At 36.8% G+C, this 21707-nt stretch overlaps 2 protein-coding genes across 4 annotated transcripts; one reads left to right on the top strand and one right to left on the bottom strand.

The window, feature by feature from the left end:
- Positions 1-542: 542 nt before the first annotated feature.
- tmem26b (transmembrane protein 26b) lies at positions 543-3504 on the bottom strand. Of its 2 annotated transcripts, none has more exons than XM_077205795.1 (6): positions 3228-3504; positions 2969-3065; positions 2685-2768; positions 2114-2322; positions 1173-1252; positions 543-1016 (listed from the first exon to the last, which is right to left on the bottom strand). In XM_077205795.1, exons 1-6 carry the CDS (start codon positions 3413-3415, stop codon positions 763-765), a joined length of 912 nt encoding a protein of 303 aa, XP_077061910.1. In that variant the 5' UTR covers positions 3416-3504; the 3' UTR covers positions 543-762. The 2 variants fall into 2 exon arrangements, with proteins under 2 accessions (XP_077061910.1, XP_077061909.1); XM_077205794.1 differs by having other exon boundaries at positions 1173-1248; positions 2110-2322; positions 3228-3492.
- Positions 3505-4115: 611 nt separating this feature from the next.
- On the top strand, positions 4116-21364 carry cabcoco1 (ciliary associated calcium binding coiled-coil 1). Of its 2 annotated transcripts, none has more exons than XM_077205793.1 (8): positions 4116-4234; positions 4946-5034; positions 5277-5446; positions 5766-5802; positions 6544-6616; positions 16136-16249; positions 18482-18628; positions 21075-21364. In XM_077205793.1, the coding sequence occupies exons 1-8, from the start codon at positions 4133-4135 to the stop codon at positions 21156-21158; spliced, it is 816 nt and encodes a 271-aa protein (XP_077061908.1). In that variant the 5' UTR covers positions 4116-4132; the 3' UTR covers positions 21159-21364. The 2 variants fall into 2 exon arrangements, with proteins under 2 accessions (XP_077061908.1, XP_077061907.1); XM_077205792.1 differs by having other exon boundaries at positions 5658-5802.
- The last annotated feature ends 343 nt before the right edge of the window (positions 21365-21707 follow it).

The following is a 21707-nucleotide window of genomic DNA, read 5'->3' as shown; positions in this document are numbered from 1 at the left end:
TATAGGTTTGGAACAACATGAGGATGAGTAACTAATGGCATAATTTTATGTGAATGAATCAAAATCAGTCACTCATAAACTCGCCTGCCATCTACTGGTGTATGATGAAACTACTCATGCACAGACTGACAGTTCTTGCTGGTACAAATAGTGCCAATAAAATTCGAAGACAGGAACTAACTATAGTATAAGTAAATAATACAGCAACTTTACCCTCACTTTATGTGCTTCCACGTGTAAACTTTTGCCACTGCTTGTTGCAAAGGTCCTCTGATAATGATTAATATTTGTAACATAAAATGTAACAAGTTACAGCAGGTGATATTTCATGCTTGAGCTGAAAATAATTTAATTTTAACTTTATGTGTGAGTAAATTAAGAACTAATTTATAATTTACTTATAAACATATGTTCTAATGTGGGACTGGTGTTTGAACTGGCACTTGCTGGGTTCAGTCTTAAAAAAAAAAATAACAGAATGAAACAGTTTATAGTGTCAAATTGAATGGATGATAATTGCCTTAAAAACACAAAAAGCCATATTAAATGTTTCTCATGCATTTATTTTGACAGCCTTATTAATAATATAACATGTTGTATATGCATTTTTTATTGATATAGCAATCAGCTGTTCTATAACAATGAGTCAAAATGTTTATCAAAATCAAATGTTTCATTGAGACTGACACAGTGTCAGTTCTCAAAATAATGCCAATGAATTTGCAGTTTTTTTTAACCCAAACAAGATCCTTTTTGCACTTCTCACGATGTGTAAACTTGGTAAATGACCCACATCCTGTAGATATTAAGCATCACTACTAGAAAGTTCTTAATGGTAAAGAAGACCAGCATTTGATGAAAGACAGAAAAAAACATCATAACTGTAAGTCGGACAATAAAGAACGGGCCGTCTTGAAGTAAAAGACATCCCACAATGTTCCATATATCTGTCCTGTACTTGGAGATGAGAGAGTCATCCTGGCCTTCACAAACATCCTCAGGTTTGGTGTGCACCACTGAGAGATGCCAATAAAAAACAGAAGTACGAAAGAACATTACAACAATGACTAAAATTAAATTGCAGTTTCTTGGCTATAGTTATTATTATGCATAAATATAATGTCATAACTAATATGCCATATTATGAAACAACAGACAAATATGGTACAGACCTGAAAAATTCAAAGGAAATTGTAGCATACTCCATGTCCAAACTGCAAGAATAATGCACACAAAGGCTAGGCTGTTCTCTCTAGCACAAGGAAAAACATATGATGAAAAATGAAGGACTATGAAAATATAGATCTCATTGTCTGATACCTATAGAAGCTTGTTTCCACATGTTGAACAAGTACGTAGTTTTCACTGTGTTCTGTGACTTTTTTTCTAGCGATTCCAAGTTTATGTCTTGCAATTCAGATGTAAATAACTCACAATCCTGACTTTTTTCATGAAATTGTGAGGTTATCTCACAATTCTGAGTGAGCTCTTGCAATGCATATGTTATAACTCACAGTTCTGAGTGTGTATCTCATAATTATGAGGGAAAAAAGTCAGAATTGCAAAAAAAAAAAAAAAAAACAGTGAATTGTGACTTTTAATATCACAATTCTGAATTTTGCTTGCAATTGTGAGTTTATATCTTGCAATTCATACATTATAACTCTTAATTGTGACTTTATATCTCATAATTCTGACTTTTTTCTCACAATTTCGAGTGTGTATGAGCTCGCAATTGCAAGAAAAAAGTCAGAATTGTGAGATATAAGCTTGCAATTTAAAGTTACAGTACATTATAATGTCCGAATTGCGATACATAAACAAATAAATAAAAGACAGAGTTGTGAGTTTATACATGTCCTCCTCTCAAAATTGTGAGGAATTGTTAGATAAAAAGTTAAAATCACGTTTTTTATTTTTTATAACAAACTAATTTTGTATGAAAGTGGAAACAAGCTTCCACGCAGACCACATTGAACAATAGTTTGGGTTTTATTTTATTCCATTTTTATTTTCATTTAAATGTGGAAGCAAACAGAAAGATTTAATCACGCTTATCGAATAGAAACACATTGAAATAAATGTGGACTTTTTAGTCTTAAACAATACTTGCTTCACATGAGACAGCGTCTCACTGATGAACTCGAGGATATCAGCAGCTGTGCCCACAAAGATGAGCAACAACTGGGACATTTCATCTCTGGTGACCCCTCCAGCGATTGGTAGCAGCCACTTCCCCACTATTAGCAGGATCAGGAGGATTTGGTGAAGGGCTAGGATCCAGTCGTTGGCACAAACCGATGACAAGAATTTTAGATGGTCCTAAAATACCACCATAAAGTTACCATTCAGTTAAGAGGTATTGGCTTCTGGAAGAACTGAGGTCAGACTTACATAAAGCATGTACTGTAAATCTCATAGGTGAAGGTGTGGCGAGCAAATAACAGTAGTTTTTCTATAAGAACCATACGCAACCATTAACACAGGTCTTGTTTGTGTTGAGGACTGAACCAACACTTGTATTTACAAATCACCCAAGCTAGAAGTTGTGTTTAAACTGAGTAAATAAACTATGTCTGAAAGACTTGCAAGAGACTTATTTAAGAGATGTGTGTAGTCTATATTTCCATGGAAAACGTCTGTAATGTGGAAAGTCATGATGGTATAAAAGACAGAGACAGTACCTGTAAGTTCACGGTTGCATTGGAAGAATTTCTCCTTTCATCAAAAAAGACTTTGATGGTCTCGGGTGAATCCAGTTTATTGCACTGCAATAAGCAACATTTCAGGCACATTAAGAAATATAATGCATTTGTCATTGTATCAGACACTGGCATTGAAATACACATGGGTTTTTATTTTTCTAAAATTTTCTAAAGGCAGCATGAAATATTTTTGCAAAGCAGTCAAAAGATAAAAAGTATTTATAGAAGTAATATATGTAACATTGCTTTCCCTTGAGTATTACCTCTATGTCTTCTGATCTGTGTTGCTGATGGTGCAATTCAAGGATCCATATGGTTGGTATAATACTTATGAGGAAAAACAATATTGCTGGAGAAAACCTAAGATCAGTGTTTGAGTCAGCTATATATTGTCAAAATTCACTCAAGTGTTTAAACCAAGTTACACTAGATGATATTTCAGGATGTTGACCTCAGAAAAGGTTCAATTTGGCTCTCGAAATTCCTATAAATGCAAAAAGAAATGTTGACGTGTGTACTTACCATTTGTAATCCTTCCCCTTTCTTCTTCTCAGAGTTAAAATCATTTCAGCTACGAGAGGCAGATAGAGGATAGTTAGAAACCAGTATAAATTATTATTTTTCACCCACGTCACTCTCCATACACCGATGAGAGACACTAAAATAAATAATGCCCTGGTGACTACAACGCAGGTAAATTTGACGAGCATGATTTCTTTCAAAATACAGTTTGAGGCTGGTTGAGGTAATGCGAGGAAAGTTGAGGGTTTCACTCTGAGCTCCTTGATTCAAAGAAGCCAATTTTACAACACTCCTCGTCCTCCCTTCTTCCCACGTTTCACACCATTTGGGCGGGACAGCCGGGACTTCTGTTTTGAATATTTTTAACCTTTGTAGGCTATATTTATTCATTTTTAGTCTTCTGCCTGAAAGAAAAATACAAAGTGTGTATATTTATCCATAAGCTAATTTCATGTCACGATATGTGTCACAGTTTAAATAATGTCTTTAATGCTTTGTTTCGTATTTAGAGTGTTTTTATTTATTTATATAAAACTCTTATAATCCGGCTACTTTAGAACGGTTTTAGGTATTAACAAAGGCTAGGCAAATTAAATGTAGGCCTAACTTTGCCCTATGCCAATAGGCCTAGGCTATGTTAAAGAAAAAACTGTGATTCGATCAAACCGAATCGCAAATCATTGCATTATTACGTGGACTTTTGGTTAAACTTTTAAAGATTACACAATTTCTTATACTTCACTTATATATATATATAATATATATATATATATATATATATATATATATATATATATATATATATATATATATATATATATATATATGCATTTACATAAGCTACTTATGCCTGAACTCACTTGCCCCGCCCACTGCTGTTTCCTAAGCAACAGTATACAGCCAACATGTCTGCAAGAGAGATCACACGAGAGAGCGTCAAATCCGCTGAAAACTCAGAGAAAATAAAGAGAGGAGAACAAGCAGACAAAGATGATACTCGGATCAGTGTACGTAAACTATGCTGCCTGAGTTTGGATTTAGTCTAGTGAGTGAGTCACTGTTGTTTAGACGATTGCTATAGGCCTATGATAAAATGAAGATCTGTAGATTACAGATTAAAGATCCCTGCTTATCTAAATAGGAAGAAAACAAATACACTGAAACATTAGTTATTCATAACATTCACAAAATTTGACATTGTATACAAATGCTTAAAAAGTTAATTAAACTTTAAACTATTGTCATAGCTGTACCAATGTAACATTAGGCCTACATAACAACCGATCTACTGTAGTGAAAGTCGGTGTCAAAAAAAAAAAATATTTCCCCTTAACATGGTAATATTTTATGTTGGTATGTATCTTATTCTAATCTCAACCATTATAACTCACACCAAATCAAATATTAAATACAAAAGTAGCAGTAAATAATGCCCAAGATAGGCTAAATCACGGAACAAACACTGCAAGAACACATTGATGTGCGATTACATATTTTTCTTTTCATGCAATGTTTTACAGATTATTTTTAGTACTGAAACAGTGTCTGCAAAGGTACTAAATTCATAACTGCAGCAGCTACACTGAAAATATGAAAATTAAATAATAAAAAAATTATGGAAAATTAACTTGCGGACAACTTGCGGTGGTGGGGTAAATTTTCATATCCTGGTGTAATGTATTATAAGTAAAATAGTAACCTATTATCTCATATTCTAGGACATGAAGATATCTTTTCCTCAGTGGGAACCTCTAAAGCATGACCAAATAAATATCCTCCTCAACCTGCCTGTGGACCAAGTACAGTTGTAAGTGTACAGAAATCATTACAAAAATTAAGCATATGCTAGTGTGTCACAGCTCTTTTGATATACCAGTATAATCATTTGTCAGTTACTATAGTTAGTAAATCTACTTATATTCACACCACATATATTTTTTTTTTATCTAACTTTCATATATTATATTATATTATATTATATTATATTATATTATATTATATTATTTTATATGGACTTTTATGATATATTGTATTGTCTTGCATTTTCAGACAGTTTGAGGATATACTGAATTTCAAAAAGCACCAAACATGTTTGAAAGAAGCTGCACAGTTGGAATATTTTGTCAGTGGATTTTGGTGGGCCAAAGAGATGAACTTCACTTCTCAGCAAATCTCTTTTATTATGGCACTTTTGCAGCAACTACTTGACAGCATAAAATGTAAGTGGTGTTCTCTGAAATAAAGTTTTGTTTAGTTTGAAATTCCACCATGGTTGTTGCTTTAGGTATACTATATTTTTTTAAAATCCGCTTTGATTGAGAACATGGTGAGCATAGTACATATCTTTTACTTCATTTACATAATTATTTTAGTGTTCAGGCACAGAGAGTGTTTGCAAATAAACACAATGCATGTTGCATTTTATTTCAGACAAACAGGCATCATTTGCTGATAATTTTAAGGCATTTACCCAAACAGTGCTTGCCACTAGAAAGTCCCCATCAACAGAAGCTAAAGCCAGTTTTTTGTTCAACACAGATCAAATCAAAGCCATCACAGATTACTTCAAGACCAGGTTCGTCTCACAATGTCACATCCATCCTTTAATAACGCTACACTCCTCCTAAATACACAGTATGATTTTGTTTAAGTGCACGTGTTTAATTGTTGAATATGGATTAGGTCATTCTCAACTCGTCTCACATTATTCATTGATGCAAGATGCTGCTTTGCCATTAGACAGCCGGCAACAAGCAAACTAGATTCCCTTTATGGCGTTCATAATTAATGTTATGCATAATTCATACAGCAACGGATTATGAAGCATGCAGACTACAGTGGCGAATAACAAGCTGCAAGGAAATCATCTGTCTTTTGGAAAGCAAAAAGTGCAATGGAAGAAACACTGATGCACAGTGATGAAAAATTATATGCAATATGTGTATTATAGCAGAGCACGATTGATTTCTCTGCTTACCTGAAAGCCTCAGTAACGCTCAATTTACAAGACCTAAATTCAGACTGCTTTTTAGTGCTGGTCCATTTCCTTTACCAAGCATGTTCATTTAAAATATAAATTATTTTCTAAAAAATAAATATAAATGAGTTATTATTCATAGTACATCACCTGGATTTTAATGCAGCATTGCAATTTGAGACATAATTATAGCAATATTAGTTGGGATTATTGTCAAACACCTAAGCATTGACCATAATTACACCATTAAAAAATGCTGGCACATCAAGGGTTTGAATATTGTCAACAGTTGTGGCAGTATGCATATGTATTTTCATGTATGCTTCTCTATGTGGACAGTCTTTTCCAGCACTACCGACAATATGAATTAGTGTTCAGTCATAGAAGAGAGGAGCAACTCCTGAAAATAGAGGTAAGAAAACATGTACAATCATAATTAAAAAATTAAATGATGTCATTATTTACTCACTTTCATGTCATTCCTAATCTAAATATGTCAAAATGTGTTACACCAAGTTTTATGTTAGTAATGTCAATGGTTCTGTTGTGTTTTGTCATGTACCACAATGCACCTAATTTTGATGTGTGCATATTCAAATTGCACAAGTCAGATTTGATAGCTATTGCAGAATCGAACGTTCAGTGGGATTCGCTTTGGATAAAAGCATCTGGTAAATGCAAAAATGTAAATTTAAATTTAATTTCAACTGTACCTCGCACAAAACTTGGAATATATAACACAAGTTGTATGGACTACTTTTATGATATAGAGTACTGTTCATGTCCATACATGTCTCCTCCATCCCATTATCCTCCATTGCGGGAAACACTTAAGTGTAAGGCTATATTTCCTGATAACTGAACATAAGAGTTTTCCAGAGCTGCCAACTTTCACGTTTCCGCCATGTGACACGCGGTTTTGCCTGTTTTCATACGCACTCACGCCACACATCCATTTTCTCACGCAGAGAAAAATTGCGAAGCAAAGAGGACAGTGACACCGCCACAGACAAGATAGAGCAGGTTACTTTTGATATTAAAACAAATTTTCAGCTCTCAGATTCTGTAAAGTTTATTCCGAAATTCAAACAATACCTTTTTGGTGCTTTTAAATGTGATGTGACACTTCCTGCTAGCGCCTTGCGGCACGTGAACCGATAGCCTCATTACCCCCCTCCACACCCCCCACCCCCCACCCCCACCCCGTTAGAGTGAAAATCTCACTCCAAGCAAAACTCAAAAGTTGGCAGCTCTGGTTTTCACAAGACATCATGCATGCACTAAAACAATAAACAAACTAAATCTGGAGCGAAGATCTTAAAGAAAGATCAATGGACACCATAACTTCTGTGCAAACTTGCCCAAACTTCTCTCCTTGCCCATATAAGCCCCCTTCTCCCTACTCCCTCTCCTTTGCCCCTGATAGCTACGGAAGAAGGGAATGTTCAGTAGGATTTTCAGTAAATAGTAAATACCAACTAGTCGCTTTGGATAAAAGCATCTGTTACATGCATAAATGTAAATGTTAACTTAAAAAATTGGACTATGGACTACTTTTATAATAGTTTTATGATACTTTCTGTCATGTTTTGAGATTAACAGTCCCTGGTTTCTATTCACTTTCATTGTTTTGAACATTCCTCTAATTTTTCTTATTGAAAACAATCTTTCCGAAAAATGAAAATTAAACAGGTTTGAAACAACATGAGGGTGAATAACTAACTGTAACAGTCATGTTTTTCTGTTTACCTATTCTGTGTTCCCTGTTTCTGTCTGAATTATTTGTTGCTATGGTTTCTGATTGAATTTGACACCTGTTTCTCGTTTCGTTGATTACTTAATTTTTACATCATTTACGATGAAACCTTTTGTTCCCTTTCAAGGGAACTCGAGCTGCGTTTGAGACACGGTGGGAACGCTCTGCGTGATTACGTCGTGAAGCACGTGTAAAATCAGTCCAATGGAAGCCCGCTACGACATAGGTGATGTCATAGACCAGGAAACTATAAAGCAACCCTGAAATCAGACCGCGATAGCTTCTGCACCTTCAGCAAGCGCTCTCTGTATATCTGTCCTTGTCTATTTATTGTTGTCTGTCAAGCCCAATATATCTATCATTATTATGGCGAGCAAGCAAGATTATAGACGGTGTGTTGTTCCCTGCCCTCGTTATATACGGGTGGGGACACACACATCAGCTTTGTGTTGCTTGTTTTGGAGTGGAGCATGCTCAGTCAGTCCTCGAGGGGGCTGATTGTGAGCATTGTATGAGTCTATCTATGAAGACGCTCCGCTCTCGCCGATCGTTCTTTGAGGAGGACGGTACGGTTTGCGCTTCCCGCGCGGGTCCCGCTGTTGCCTAGACACGGCGGCGACTCGCATTTTGGGTTTCGAAATCGGATCTGACAGCGTGGGTTGGGACGGGCCCCGCCCTATCTCAGCTTTCACCTGCAGATCCAGTGTGCTGCGATTTCCAGTTCTGAGGAATTGGTATCGTTAGTGTTTTGTTAAGAAAAAGTGAACAAAACAAATAAAAATATTAAGAAAAAGGCAGATGTTTGATTTTTCAATAAATAGGCAGCTCATAACTCTGTTGAATAAAGAGGAGCTTTTAAAAGGAGGCTTTTCTAATGCTGTTGCTAGTTAAATATTTACTGGACAGCTGAACATTATGAGAGTGAAAATAAAAAGAGTTTATTAGATGAAATATATCTAAAAAAACAGGAAAACTCTGTATCTCAGCCTCCTCGTCGGGGACTACTGGTTTTTCCCTATCTCCACACTGAGGTGTCGAGATCGTGGAATAAACCGGTTTCTATATTCTATATGTTTCTATATTTCTTTATGTGTTTAATACCCAAACGTCTAACTAGAGTAATGTTATGGGTATTAAGTATCATGGTATGACAGTGCCTTGGATTATAGAGACGCTTGCGAGCTTTCTCTCTCCCGAGTCGGCGTCATCATTTTTAACCCCGACGTTACCCACCAGCCATCTTTAATAATAAATAAAATTTTATTAGGCAGTACTGGTGGGTAAAGTATTTAAGGACATAGATGAATGTGAGGATGTCAGCATTGACTCTATTCGAGAATATATATATATAGCTCGCCTGCAAATGTTGATGGAGAGGCCCAGTCTGCGCCTCACAAATGTCTTGAATGGAAATTCCGCTGGACCAAGCCCACGACGAGGCCACGCCTCTGGTGGAATGCACCCTGATGCCCAAGGGGCATTGCAGACCTTTAGACTTAAAAGCGGATGCGATAGGTTCCACTATCCATCTGGACAGGCTCTGTTTCGAGGCGGCAAGACCCTTGGTGCGCCCACCAAATGAGACAAAGAGCTGTTCGAACGCCTGAAAGAGGCGGAGCGCGTAATGTAAGCCCTCAGTGCCCTGACGGGGCAGAGGAGTTTAACATCACCCTCCTTCACGGATCCTGGCAAAGCCGAAAGAGAAATGACCTGCGCTATGAAGGTAGTGCCCAACACTTTAGGGACATAACCATGTCTTGGCTTAAGGCTGACTTTAGAGTCATTTGGCCCGAACTCAAGACACGCAGTGCTGACAGATAGCGCGTGTAAATCTCCCACATGTTTGACTGACGACAGAGGATGGGGATGCCAGATTGAGCCGTGGGCTTGAGAGAGGAGATCTCTCCTCACCGGAATCGGCCAAGGGGCTGTGTGAGACAAGCCGGCAGCTGCGCGTCCGGGAGGGGCGGAGAAGGAGAGAGAGAAGCTGGCGGGATGTACTCCGGCGAACATTCCCGTGTGACCTCAGGCTCCGGTGGTCTCTGTGAACGGTGCTTCTTCTTGCGTGGTTCAGAGGGCAGAGTGACAGCTTCCACGTTGAAGGCTTCGAGTCGAGCCCGCAGGGTCGACAGCGGAAGCGTTTCACACAGTGGTCTGGGCCCAGGCCGAGAGCGCAGATCACATGGCTGTCTCCGGCGCTGAGCGGGGCTCTGCGCGAGCCACAGGAAATGTGAGGCATTTTTAGAAAAATTGACTTAAAATCAGTGGATGGCCTGCTCTAGGTCTGCTGGCTGCTGCACTGCGTTGACAATAAATGAAAAATTAAGGATAATTTTTGGCTTCAATATCTCGAGAAAAGATGACTTTACCCGTAGCGTAAGCAACTTACGCAATACGAGAGAAACTCTCGTAAGAGAACACTTTTTGCTAATAGACTGCCTAATAGATTTATAATTTATGCCGCGCCGCAATTTTTACGTGATTGTGCAGCACGTATCAGACGATTATTAGAGGCAGCTGATGTTGATGGAGGAATTAGACTACTCGTAAACTACAAATCCTGTTTATCAATAAGGTGAGAATCAGACCCGTATAAGTAAATATACTTATATTTAATTAAATTAATTGAAAAGCGTACTGTCCATGTATTAATAAAAGATGTTTGCTGTCGTAATGATGACAGTAGCTTACATAAAAGTAGTAGTAAGGCCATGAGCATGTCAGAATAGTAGCAATAGCCAGACAGGATCTTCAAGCACAACAGCAAGGCACTCAGGGATCTCAGGCTCACTACCAGGCACTCCGGGATCTCAGGCTCAGCACCAGCTTGCTCCAAAGCAAAGAGTGTAAGCAGCCAGGGACGCTCTGCTAGCAGGACAGGAAAAAGAGACACAGGAGAAAAGACCGATGGCAAAAGACAGGACCGATGGCAGAACTAAGCACTAAAGAACTTCTACACATAAAACACTAATGACTTTGGTAATAAGAATCAAACTATGTAACACAGAAGTACACAGTAGCACATCTAACGAACTGGCAACACATGAGGGAAAGAGGACTATATAAAAGGAGCTAAGAACAAGAGGAACAGGTGACAACACTTGGACAAGGAACAGGTGAACACACTCAGGTAAAAGAGGACTGAAACAAGGGAGCAGAGAACATGAGAAACAGATGACAACACTTGGACAAGGTACAGGTGAACACACTCAGGTAAACGAGGACTCAAACAAGGGAGCAGAGAACATGAGAATAGGTGACAACACTCAGACAAACTTGGACTCAACTAGACAAGAGGGCGTGGTACAGGGAAACAAGGAGGCAGGAACAGAGGAGCACATGGCCAACACAAACAAAGACAGAGCCATATGTTCAAGCACAACGTAGAGAGATGAAACAAAGACAACACAGACAAAGCTGCCAGGGCAGAACCCTGACACCCTCCTCTTCTGCTGAGTCCATCTTGTTCTGTGCCCTGTCGCTGTTGGCTCCTTTCAGCTCATAGGCTCTTCCCTCAGTTTTCCCACCCAGCTACTTGGATCTGCCTTGGCTTGTCGATGCATTGTCTTCACCTTGGCTCCACACTCCCTTGGCTCCACCATGGTCCGTCATCCCTCGGGCTCTGCTGGGCTCTTTCGTTCCTTCCAGCTCCGCCTTGGTCAGTCATTACCCTGGTTGAGCCTCGGACTTCTGGGCCTAAGCCAATGCCTTGTCTCTCCATCCCTTTGGCTCCACCAGCTCTTCCTTTCCTCCAGCTCCACTGATGTCCTCGCACCCACTGGCTCCACCCCGGTCTGCCAAGCCCCCATCCCCAACCTTGTCCTAGGAGACTGTGGTTCTGCCTGGGCTCAACAGTCTGCAGTGTTGCCCTGGGTCTTAAGGCCCGTTCACACCAAGCACGATAACTATAAAGATAACGATAAAGATAACTATGTATGCGTCCACACCAACAACCGATAACGGTCTTTTTATTCTAAGCACACACGCACGCACCCGCGCTGCGGTTTCAAAGTAACCAAAATGGATGACCTGCTGCTGCTTTACGTTACAAAAAAATATCAAAAGAAAGCCAGGCGCTTTTGGGTACACGATATCCTTAAAAGACGAGAGGAGTTGGGAGAATCCGTCACTCTGATTAGAGAGTTGTCGTCTTTTGAAGACAAAATGTATTCATATTTTCGAATGAATCAACAACAGTTTCATTCATAAAAACGTACTACAATAGCTTTAATGATATTGACTGATGTTATAGATTACATTTTATTATAATTGTTGTTTACAACATGTCATTGAATATGTTTTTGCTGTTCTTATTGCCTTTACACGTCTTTGCCAGCAGATGTCCTCAGCCAGCATGCTATGTCCCGAGCGCATCTAAACAGTGAATCTAGCAAGTCTTGTGTAATCGATCAAATCAGATCAAAGTCAATGATGGGATAAAAACATTGCCTAGTCAACGCCTTTATGTATACAACGCCTTTTTCACTGCAACTTCAGCAATGTTGTCAAAACTAGTGCTGGATAGCCTACCTGAGGTAATTTTGTTACACTATGCTAAACTGCATAATATCTCATCGTTAATACTTCTCACCATTTATTCTCAGGATACGACCGATTGCATTCCATATATCCATCTTTTTTTAACGTTTCCTTGAAAAGGGGGGTTGACTTGTCAAACAGTGGAGGATTTTTTTGTTCCTCGACGATTAACTTCTCTGCAATGTCATCTGCCATTTTAAATGCGCGAGACCTTTAAATTAGAATGGATTCTGATTGGCTGTCAGTGTTTTATCGTTCGACAGCAGGAAAAAATCGTTCTGAAAGTGATCCCAACGATATCGTTCCTCATATCTTTATTATTATAGTTGTGGTGTGAACTCTGCCATTCTTTAATATGGAGAACGATTTTTTGAATTATATCTTTATCGTTATCTTTATAGTTATCGTGATTGGTGTGAACGGGCCTTTAGTGTCCACTGGTCCGCATGGTGCTTCCCTTCATACGCCTCAACCTCCATTGGAAGCCCTTTTGTATGGGTCTCTCTCTGGCTCCCTCTGGTTCTGTTCAGCTATCCTGTATTCCCAGCAAAACTCATGCTGATTGAAGTGGTTATATGAGACTTATTAGAGAGAGTAAGAAGACGAGTAACCCATAGAAAGAGGCTGACCTTTCCATTGTTATTTCTGTTTTATTCGAATTTTTGTTTTTATTGTATTTTGTCTTCTTTATTCTCTTGTGAAGTGCTTTGGGTTTGAGAAAAGCGCAATATAAATAAAATGCATCATCATCATCATCATGTTTCTTCCATTTGATAATCAAATTGTTATCAGAGTCACACTGGATGTTGTTGGTTGCTAAATGCCATTTCTACTGATCCAACTGTATCAGATGAATCACCGTACAGTAGTCACAGCATTATGTTGTCACTCGTTGCCTAAGATACAATATTACAAGATACAAGATAAAAGACTTCTTGTCATTTAGTCGATACAAATTGCTTGTCAGGTTTAAAGTTTTTTACACCACAAAAAACTTTGCTTCAACACAACAGTGATGCGAAATCAACATATTGCTACAGTGATGCGACATCAACATATTGCAACATACAGTGCTTTGTTTGGTCTCAAACACCTGTTCAGTCATGTTCAGGGCTTGGTAAATTGTTTTCACATTTCCCAGTATAAAATGTTGCATTGTATGATCAGTTAACTGTGCAGTCACTCACTTCTTATATATTCATAGAGTAATCAGTTGTTTTCTCACAAAAGTCTGCTTACTTTTTCAGTGTATAGAAGCCTCTTATCTATTAGAAAAATAAGTTAGTATGTACAAATATTTGTCCCAATTGTGCAACTTCTTTTTACGTAATTCTATGTAACTTTAGTTTTTACATTGTAAACTAAGATCTGCTTCAGCTCCAGATTCACATTACACAATTTAGACCGGCCCCATATAAAATTTTAAATTCTGCCACCTGTGTATTGATATTTAAAGCAGCTCTGTGCTCAGAAAGGTCATTTGTTGTCTCTGTAGAGTAATTTCCTTATGATTTCCTCAGAGCACTGCTCATGTCCATACATGTCACTTACGTGGTGTTTAATTTCCTGATAAATGAACATAAGAATTTTCACAAGCATGCACCAAAACAATAAATCCATTTATCTGGAGAGAAGATCTTAAAGAAAGCAGACACTGACACCTTGCTCATCTATGAGCCCCCTCTCCCCTACTCCCTCTTCTTTCCACCTGGCTCAAGTCACTGAAAGTTCACTAAGACTTTCTATATGAACGAATAGAGCATTCTGTCATCAATTACTCACTTGTGTCCTTCCAAACCTCTGAGACTTTCACTCATCATTGAAACATAAATTATTATTTCTAATAAAATCTGCCAGATTGAAAGACTATTCACCCAAAACTCAGATGCTTCAAATTGTTCATAATCCACATGAATCGATCTATTGTAAATTGAGGTATTTACTCATATTTAAAAATTGATCAGCTAACATAATACATACAAAATCAAATACGGTAAACAGAAGCTCGACCATACTTCCTTGACATGCTAGAATTAACCATATTGGTTCTTGCACATCAAGCAAGAATGCTTGAGCTCGAATGTACGTTCACTGTTCAACGTACATTACATTATTGCATTATTGCAGCACCTCTCTTCCTAGTCCATCTGCTCTGTCTCTTCCCAGTCTGAATGCTCTGTTTAGTTACTGTATAAAGCCCCTCCTTCCGAAAAAGCGTATGTGCTCTGATTGGTCCGCTGGAACAGTGTGTTGTGATTGGTCAACCTCTTCGAAGCGTGTTTTGGAAATGTCACGCCCCTTAGCATATCCGCAAGTTTTAACACACTATTAATGCAAATCAACCTGATCTTGCCCCTTTTTTGCGTATGCCTTGGGTGGGGAATATTGTCACGTGTTTGTTTTTGGAAGAAAACACACGACTTACTAAAGGTGTTGCAGGGAGTTTCAGAAACAGTGCGCACTGATATAGAGAATAACTCCATTTGGAGTGACTCTGTGCTTTGTAACTTTGCAGACCTTTTTAATACTCAGAGAAATTAAAAAATATACAAAAGCATAATAGGTCGTCTTTAAATTAAGTGAACTTTAAGTGCAAGTAAAAGACCTATATACCATCACCCATGCCATTGGAATATGTCTAAAACACGGGTTGTCGTTTCTCTCTTTGAATTTCAGCTTGAGCAGAAAATATGCCTCCCATCTGATTTGCTCATCCATAATCAACACGTAATGATCGCGCTCTGAGTACACTTTCAAAATGTTAAGCCAGAGCAATAGAACCAATCGTTTTATTCCAATTACATCAATATTTCTGTGTGCATGAGTCATATCTGAGATCTGTAATACTGGAAGAGATTACATCAAAACTCAAGGCTCAGATTTGTTTAGTGTCTAAAATTGCTTTATGCTGTAGAATACAAATAATGTTAGCTGCAGTTGAGCATCTTACAGTGAACATCAAATACAGAATCTAGGTCACTGATATCTGGCACCGAACACCATGTAACAGAACCATTTTTATTTGTTTTGAAAGGGACTTCAAAGCACATTTTGAATATTAATATACTTGTTGTTCCCTTCAAATTGGAACCAGTTTATCGGATCAAGATGTTTTACGAATAAAACAAAAACAAAACAGGACAATGAATTGCAGCCGGCATTCTATTTTTTGTCCTGTTAATATGATACTGTTGACATTAATTTGTTTATTGCTCGAGATGGAACACGCATGAATCATGTCATTGGGAATAATGGGAAACAATGCAGTAATAAAAGAGCATTGTTCTACTCCCCTGCTTCAATTTGGAATTGTAATTATGTTCAGTATACAAACCACAAGGCTCTTTGTTTTGTTAGTGTTTTCTGGGTGATTCTGGGTGAAGGGCCAAATGAACAGTAAAATGTTCCAGCCAAATGAAGAGAAAATGTAACTCAGCTGTTAATGCAGGCCTAAAGCTTTTCAGATACACCGCACAAAATAAAGCCGACTCTACACTATGCCACTTTTTAAGACTAATTACCAAATAACGCTGGTTTTATTTTGCAATAAAGTCTGCAATTTCCTATTTAAAGTTGCAAGAATAAATCCTCAATGAGATTTTAATTGAATTTAAAAGGTTGGGTCGTTTGTTTCAGAAATGCATTGAGTTGATCAACCCAGCTGACTTTGCCGCCCCGTTGGAAGAGGGCATGCCCACTGATCTGTACTTCCATTATGTGGATCCCCCACGTGTCCAAACGCCTGAGAAGGTAAAATGTTGTCTTTCCCGCCCAGTTCTTACTGTAATAATGCGCTATCCAAAACTCTTTTAATGTGTTTGGCTCGCGGTAAAATGTTGTATTCTTTTTGTGGTTCGGATTTTGCTTGGAATTACCCTTTCAGAGAAGATGCGTTTCACATGTTTTTCATTTTCAGAGGAAACAAAAATCTGCTTCCAAGTATGACTAACCTTTTTCCCTAACAGACACTGTGCTGTACAGCTGGAGAACATAGACTGTACTGAGCAGAGGGAATCGTATTTTATAGCAGGAGGATTACATCATAGCTCAATTTCTATCTTTACATTTTTCTTCGGTCCCCCAGAGATTTTTCTTTTGCAACTCTTTCTGTATTCATGTATTTTTAATGATTTACTTTAGTACAGAACATAAAAATTATGAAACCTGCCTATATGAAAAACACTATTCAAATCACACTCGCCTCTATTCGACTTTCTCACTGGCATGGAAAATCAGGGATTTCCAGGATGGGAAGAAGTCATGAAAATGAATAATATAATAAAAGGCATGGGAATTTATGTACAGTAGTTACTCAGCTTTTTCCTTTGGCGTCTCAAATCAACCCCTAATATGTAATGCCCGCACTTTTCATGATTCAATCAATTACTGATTGATCCAACATGTTATCTTGTTGAATATCCAGTTTTTATTGGACATATGTCAGATTGCTGGAGTAAACTGGTTGCATATTTTAGAATATTTTGAGCTAGAAGTTGCACTTTGTTTGTGCAATTTCTGCAAAATTTGATTTTTTTTTTAAAAAATCATAATTTTTAAAAATCCTTATCGAGGAAAACGCTTTGGTCAAAAGGCGTGGGAACTAAACCGCAGAATCTCATTAGAATGCAGTGTTTGCCACATCCTGGAGGTGTGTGCTGGTCAGAAAATGGCCACATGTTGGCGCTGTGCTTCTACTTATGGTTTTATGATTTCCCACACAAGATACTTCAGTTCTGCCTTTCCACATGAACGCTCAATTTCCTCATTATTCCTTGCTGCTATGTTACATTTACAGCTAAGAAAAATAAATAACTTTTAATGTCAATAACTAAAAGGATTAGCATTTAATGAATCATATGCCATATATTCTAAAATAAGGTATTTTACTTATTTTGATTTTCATTGTACTCATTAATTTTGTCTTGTAATGATTAACCTGGTTTTACCTTCGTCATTTATTATTTACTCACCCTCATGTCTTCTAAACCTACATGTTGTTTTTTATGGAGACACAAAATGAGAATTTTGAGAATCTTCATGCTGCTCTTTTCTATTCAAAGATTACACTATGTATGTAGGCCTGTCGCAATTATTAATTTATCATCTGATCGTGGTTATTCAATCTAATCACAATTATTTGATATAGCAATAATTGTGTAGTTTAAATTTTAATCACATTTTGTCCTTCATACGAAATGAGTGTTTGCGAATTTAATCAGACTGCATTATATTATATTATATTATATTATATTATATTATATTATATTATATTATATTATATTATATTATATTATATTATATTATATTATATTATTTTATATTATATATTATATTATATATGATTTTATATTATAAGTGCTGTCAAATAAATGAATAGCGATTAATTGCATCTAACAAAAGTTTGTTTATATAATATGTGTTTAGATATTTTATTATATTTATTTACATATTATATACATATATATGTGTGTTATATATATTATACTATATAAACACAAACTTTTGTTAGATGGGATTTATCACGATTTGACAGCACTAATTATAGTTTAGTTTAATCAGACTCCATATTATATTATATTATATTATATTATATTATATTATATTATATTATATTATATTATATTATATTATATTAAATTATATTATATGAATTTTCACAGCATTGCAGTAAATAATCTTGGCCTGTTATTATAATTTGTATTATCCAATTTTTTTTTTAAATTGGGCTATTATTGGGATTACATTAGGCTTTTGTACATGACATGAGCAAAACTATTAAATCGTTAATCGCAATTATTAGTATAACAGCTAAACATCAGCACAAAATTCAATTAAATGTGCTGAACGTGCTGCGTGATAATGCTTTACAAAATCTGTTTCATTTCCACGGATGAAATATGTTGCGTTTGAAACGACATGAAGGTGAATAAATAATGGCAGAATTTGCATTTATGGGTGAACTATTTCTTTAAATGACCCCAGGGCACGGAGGAATCTCACGAGGAGGATATGGAAGAAGCTGGAAAAGCGGAGCTGGAAGAAAGTCCCGAGAATCACGTGGGCTTCAGTGTGGAAGATGTTCAAGAGGTGTTGGGGGAAATGACCCAGGAGATGTTAGCAAAACTGCAGGTATACACCCTTACAAACAACAGTAGCCTTCTATAACAAACGCCTGTTTATAAGAAATAACATACTGATTACTTCCGACACAAAGAGAGAGGAGAGAGAGACAGACAGAACGTTTTTCATTCGCATTAGTCAGTTTCCACAAGAATTACATTCATGGCTTGAGGGCAGGAATATCACAGATAGCATTAATAAAACAGCTTAAAAGGCAAATAATGAAACGCAGACTATGTATCGGAACAGCGTTTTTGAAAATATCATGGTTCCGCTCATATTCTCCCTCAAACCTCCACCCACAGCGTGATTACGCCAAGAAAAAATTAAAACCTTAATAACGCTCTCCTGCTTAATATCATTGGTATTCTCTGCATAACGTAAAGTACATTTGACAGCTGCTGGCAGATATCGTGATTCATTTTACGCTAGACTTAAGGTGGAATTGAATTACCATGACTGCAACGATTGCACAAAACAACAGGGAGATTGCTAAATTGTGTCATCTCTATCACAAGTTTTTACACGCCAAATGTTTCGGAGGTTTGCGAAGGAAAAGGTCGCCGTGGGCCGTGCTCAAGACCTGAACAGAAGGGGCTAGAAAGACACAAGTCATTTTTCATCACTTTGATGGGATTAATGATTATGGGGGTCATTCAATTCTCCTGCCATGTTCCATGAAGACCTCTGTCGTCTGTGTGACAAGCCTTTATTTCAAATGGCAAACGCTCTGTAATTTGAGAGCCCATTTGTAGTGGCTTGTGTGTGCATCTTACATCTGAGTGATACGCTTTAGAGCCGCCGCTATTTCCAGCAATTCTCCTGGGCTTTTCCTCTCCGTTTAATGGCAGACGAAGGTCAATTACATATATCACTTTGCTAAATATAACCTCATGCATGTAGATTGGTAAAATACTTGCTGCTTCAATAGATTCTATTGCGTTGTTGTTGTTTTTTCTATGCTAATTGTAACCAGTGTGGCTCAGGGGAGCGTATGAAATCACTGTGAAGCGTGCTTAATATCACAGCCATACACGTTCAGTTTGAAGTGTTTGCTGCATCCATATTTATTCTTTTACGTTTGCTTTTTTTTTCCCCTCCCTTGAATATTATTCTTGTTTCAAAAGTTCCCAGGAATGCCACGACTCTATGGATCTCATCATACCTAATATGGTAGAAACACTGAAAATTACAAATGCTGGAATTACTGAGAATGAGTTCCTTACCAATAACATTACCATTCCAGATGTGGACCTGAGGCATTCAGTATGCTTTTGTGCTGTACGGGGAACTTCACTGCACAAAATGTGTTGTGCGTTTTCATTTAAAGCTGGAACATTGCGTACAAATATGCACAAGTACAATAGATAGTCAATGAATGTCACAAACATTTCAACATAGGAAAAAGGAAAAACAATCGAGCCTATTTTTAGGACTGTTATGTATTTCCGTTATAATTTCTGTTTATTCCATTGGGGTTTATTTACTTATATTGTAATACCCATTATTCTCAAAGGTGATTATTATTACTGTAATACAATAATGGAATACAATAATACTATGATAATAATCTATACAATAACACACACACACACACACACACACACACACACACACACACATACATATATATATACTCATTCTGTGAAATCACCACCAATTAAAGGCCATAAAGAAATTACAATAATATCTACTAGTATAATAAGTGGAATTTAGTATAAAAACAATCAAGCCAATTATGGCCGTTAGGTTTTGTTTTTTATTTATTTATTTAATTAATTAATTAATTAATTAAATAATTAATTGAATAATTAATTAATGTGAGTGTGTGTGTGTGTTTTTTTATTTTTTTTATGTGATTATTATGTATTATCATTTCTGTATAATATTTTTTTTGGGCATTTTACTCAAGATGATTTATTTATTTATTTTCATTCTTCATTATCATCATTATATTATCATTACTGTAATACAATATATAGCTATAATATATTATACAATAATACTGCTATAACAATAATATACAACTTTTTTTTTTAATCAGCACCAATTAAAGGCCATAATAAAAAATACTATAAAATATAATAAGTGGAATTTAGTTTAACAACAACCAATCCAATTTTTAGAACCACTTTTTTTGTTTAATCAGCACCAATTAAAGGGCATACAATTTTTTAAAACCATTTTTGCATTATAGTAATGATGGTTTTTCATTACTATAATGAGAATCGTGGGGAGCAGATGTACTGAAATGTCATGAAAACAATTTCACAATGCAAAAATTTTTTATAGTCCAATAGGCTACACTTTTTTGTAGCAAAATGGATTTTTCTTTTCTTTTGCTTTTGGGCTGAAATATGACCCCCCACCCCATGATTCACTCTTCTAACTGTAATCTCCACCCTGGATCAGTTTGACGTTTTTAAGGATGTACAAATTCTTGTGTGTTCAACAGGCCGACTTCACAGAGAAGCTGCGAGTTCATGAGGAGACCTACATCTCGAGGTTAGAACGACTTCAAAAACGCTCTTCCAAATAACAGCAATGAGACGCCAAGAAGATTTCCCACCAGTGTTTATTAATTCAAATCCTAAAATAAAACAGAATATGGCACTCGCGGTTTATACAGCCAAATACTCTTAATTTACTGTCAAATTTATTCACTTTGGTTTCACTTATGTCCAGCAAAATTGCTTCATCAGTTTGTACGATGTTGATAATAGATTAAATAAATGACTTTATGGTGACATTCTTGATTTATTCAGAAAGATAAAATGATGAATATGAAATGCAGGATCATATTCATGGAAGTCAAAAAGGGAACAGAATATCTAATTAAGTTGTTTGTAGAAGGTTTTTGTGGCACCTTTCCCACAAGTCATTAGCTGTCTGAAAGTAGCCCAGCGCTATGGCAACGCTGTGTAACTCAGCCTAAATAGCTGAGTTGCCATATAAAGTGATGTATTATTAAAGCTGAATAGTGACTTTTCCACAGCATTTGAGAAAACCCACATACGACTATAAATATAACCGGCAGTATGAAAGAATGCTGATCATTTTCTATCTCTCTGCTCTTATTTGCCGAGCA

Source organism: Siphateles boraxobius, unplaced genomic scaffold (genome assembly GCF_051911475.1).
Source record: "Siphateles boraxobius isolate OS27281-9 unplaced genomic scaffold, OSU_SipBor_1 55, whole genome shotgun sequence".
In the NCBI taxonomy this organism is placed as follows: Eukaryota; Metazoa; Chordata; class Actinopteri; order Cypriniformes; family Leuciscidae; genus Siphateles; species Siphateles boraxobius.
The sequence above is the reverse complement of the archived record's forward strand: the minus strand, read 5'-3'. Positions and strand labels throughout refer to the sequence as shown.

Coding starts and splice junctions, on each gene's coding strand:
- tmem26b (XM_077205795.1), bottom strand. CDS start 3,415: ATGCTCGTCAAATTTACCTGCGTTGTAGTCACCAGGGCATTATTTATT. Junction 3,066..3,227: donor AAGGGGAAGGATTACAAATG/GTAAGTACACAC, acceptor CACTGATCTTAG/GTTTTCTCCAGCAATATTGT. Junction 2,323..2,684: donor ATGCAACCGTGAACTTACAG/GTACTGTCTCTG, acceptor GTGGTATTTTAG/GACCATCTAAAATTCTTGTC.
- cabcoco1 (XM_077205792.1), top strand. CDS start 4,133: ATGTCTGCAAGAGAGATCACACGAGAGAGCGTCAAATCCGCTGAAAAC. Junction 5,447..5,657: donor ACTACTTGACAGCATAAAAT/GTAAGTGGTGTT, acceptor ATTTTATTTCAG/ACAAACAGGCATCATTTGCT. Junction 18,629..21,074: donor AGATGTTAGCAAAACTGCAG/GTATACACCCTT, acceptor TGTGTTCAACAG/GCCGACTTCACAGAGAAGCT.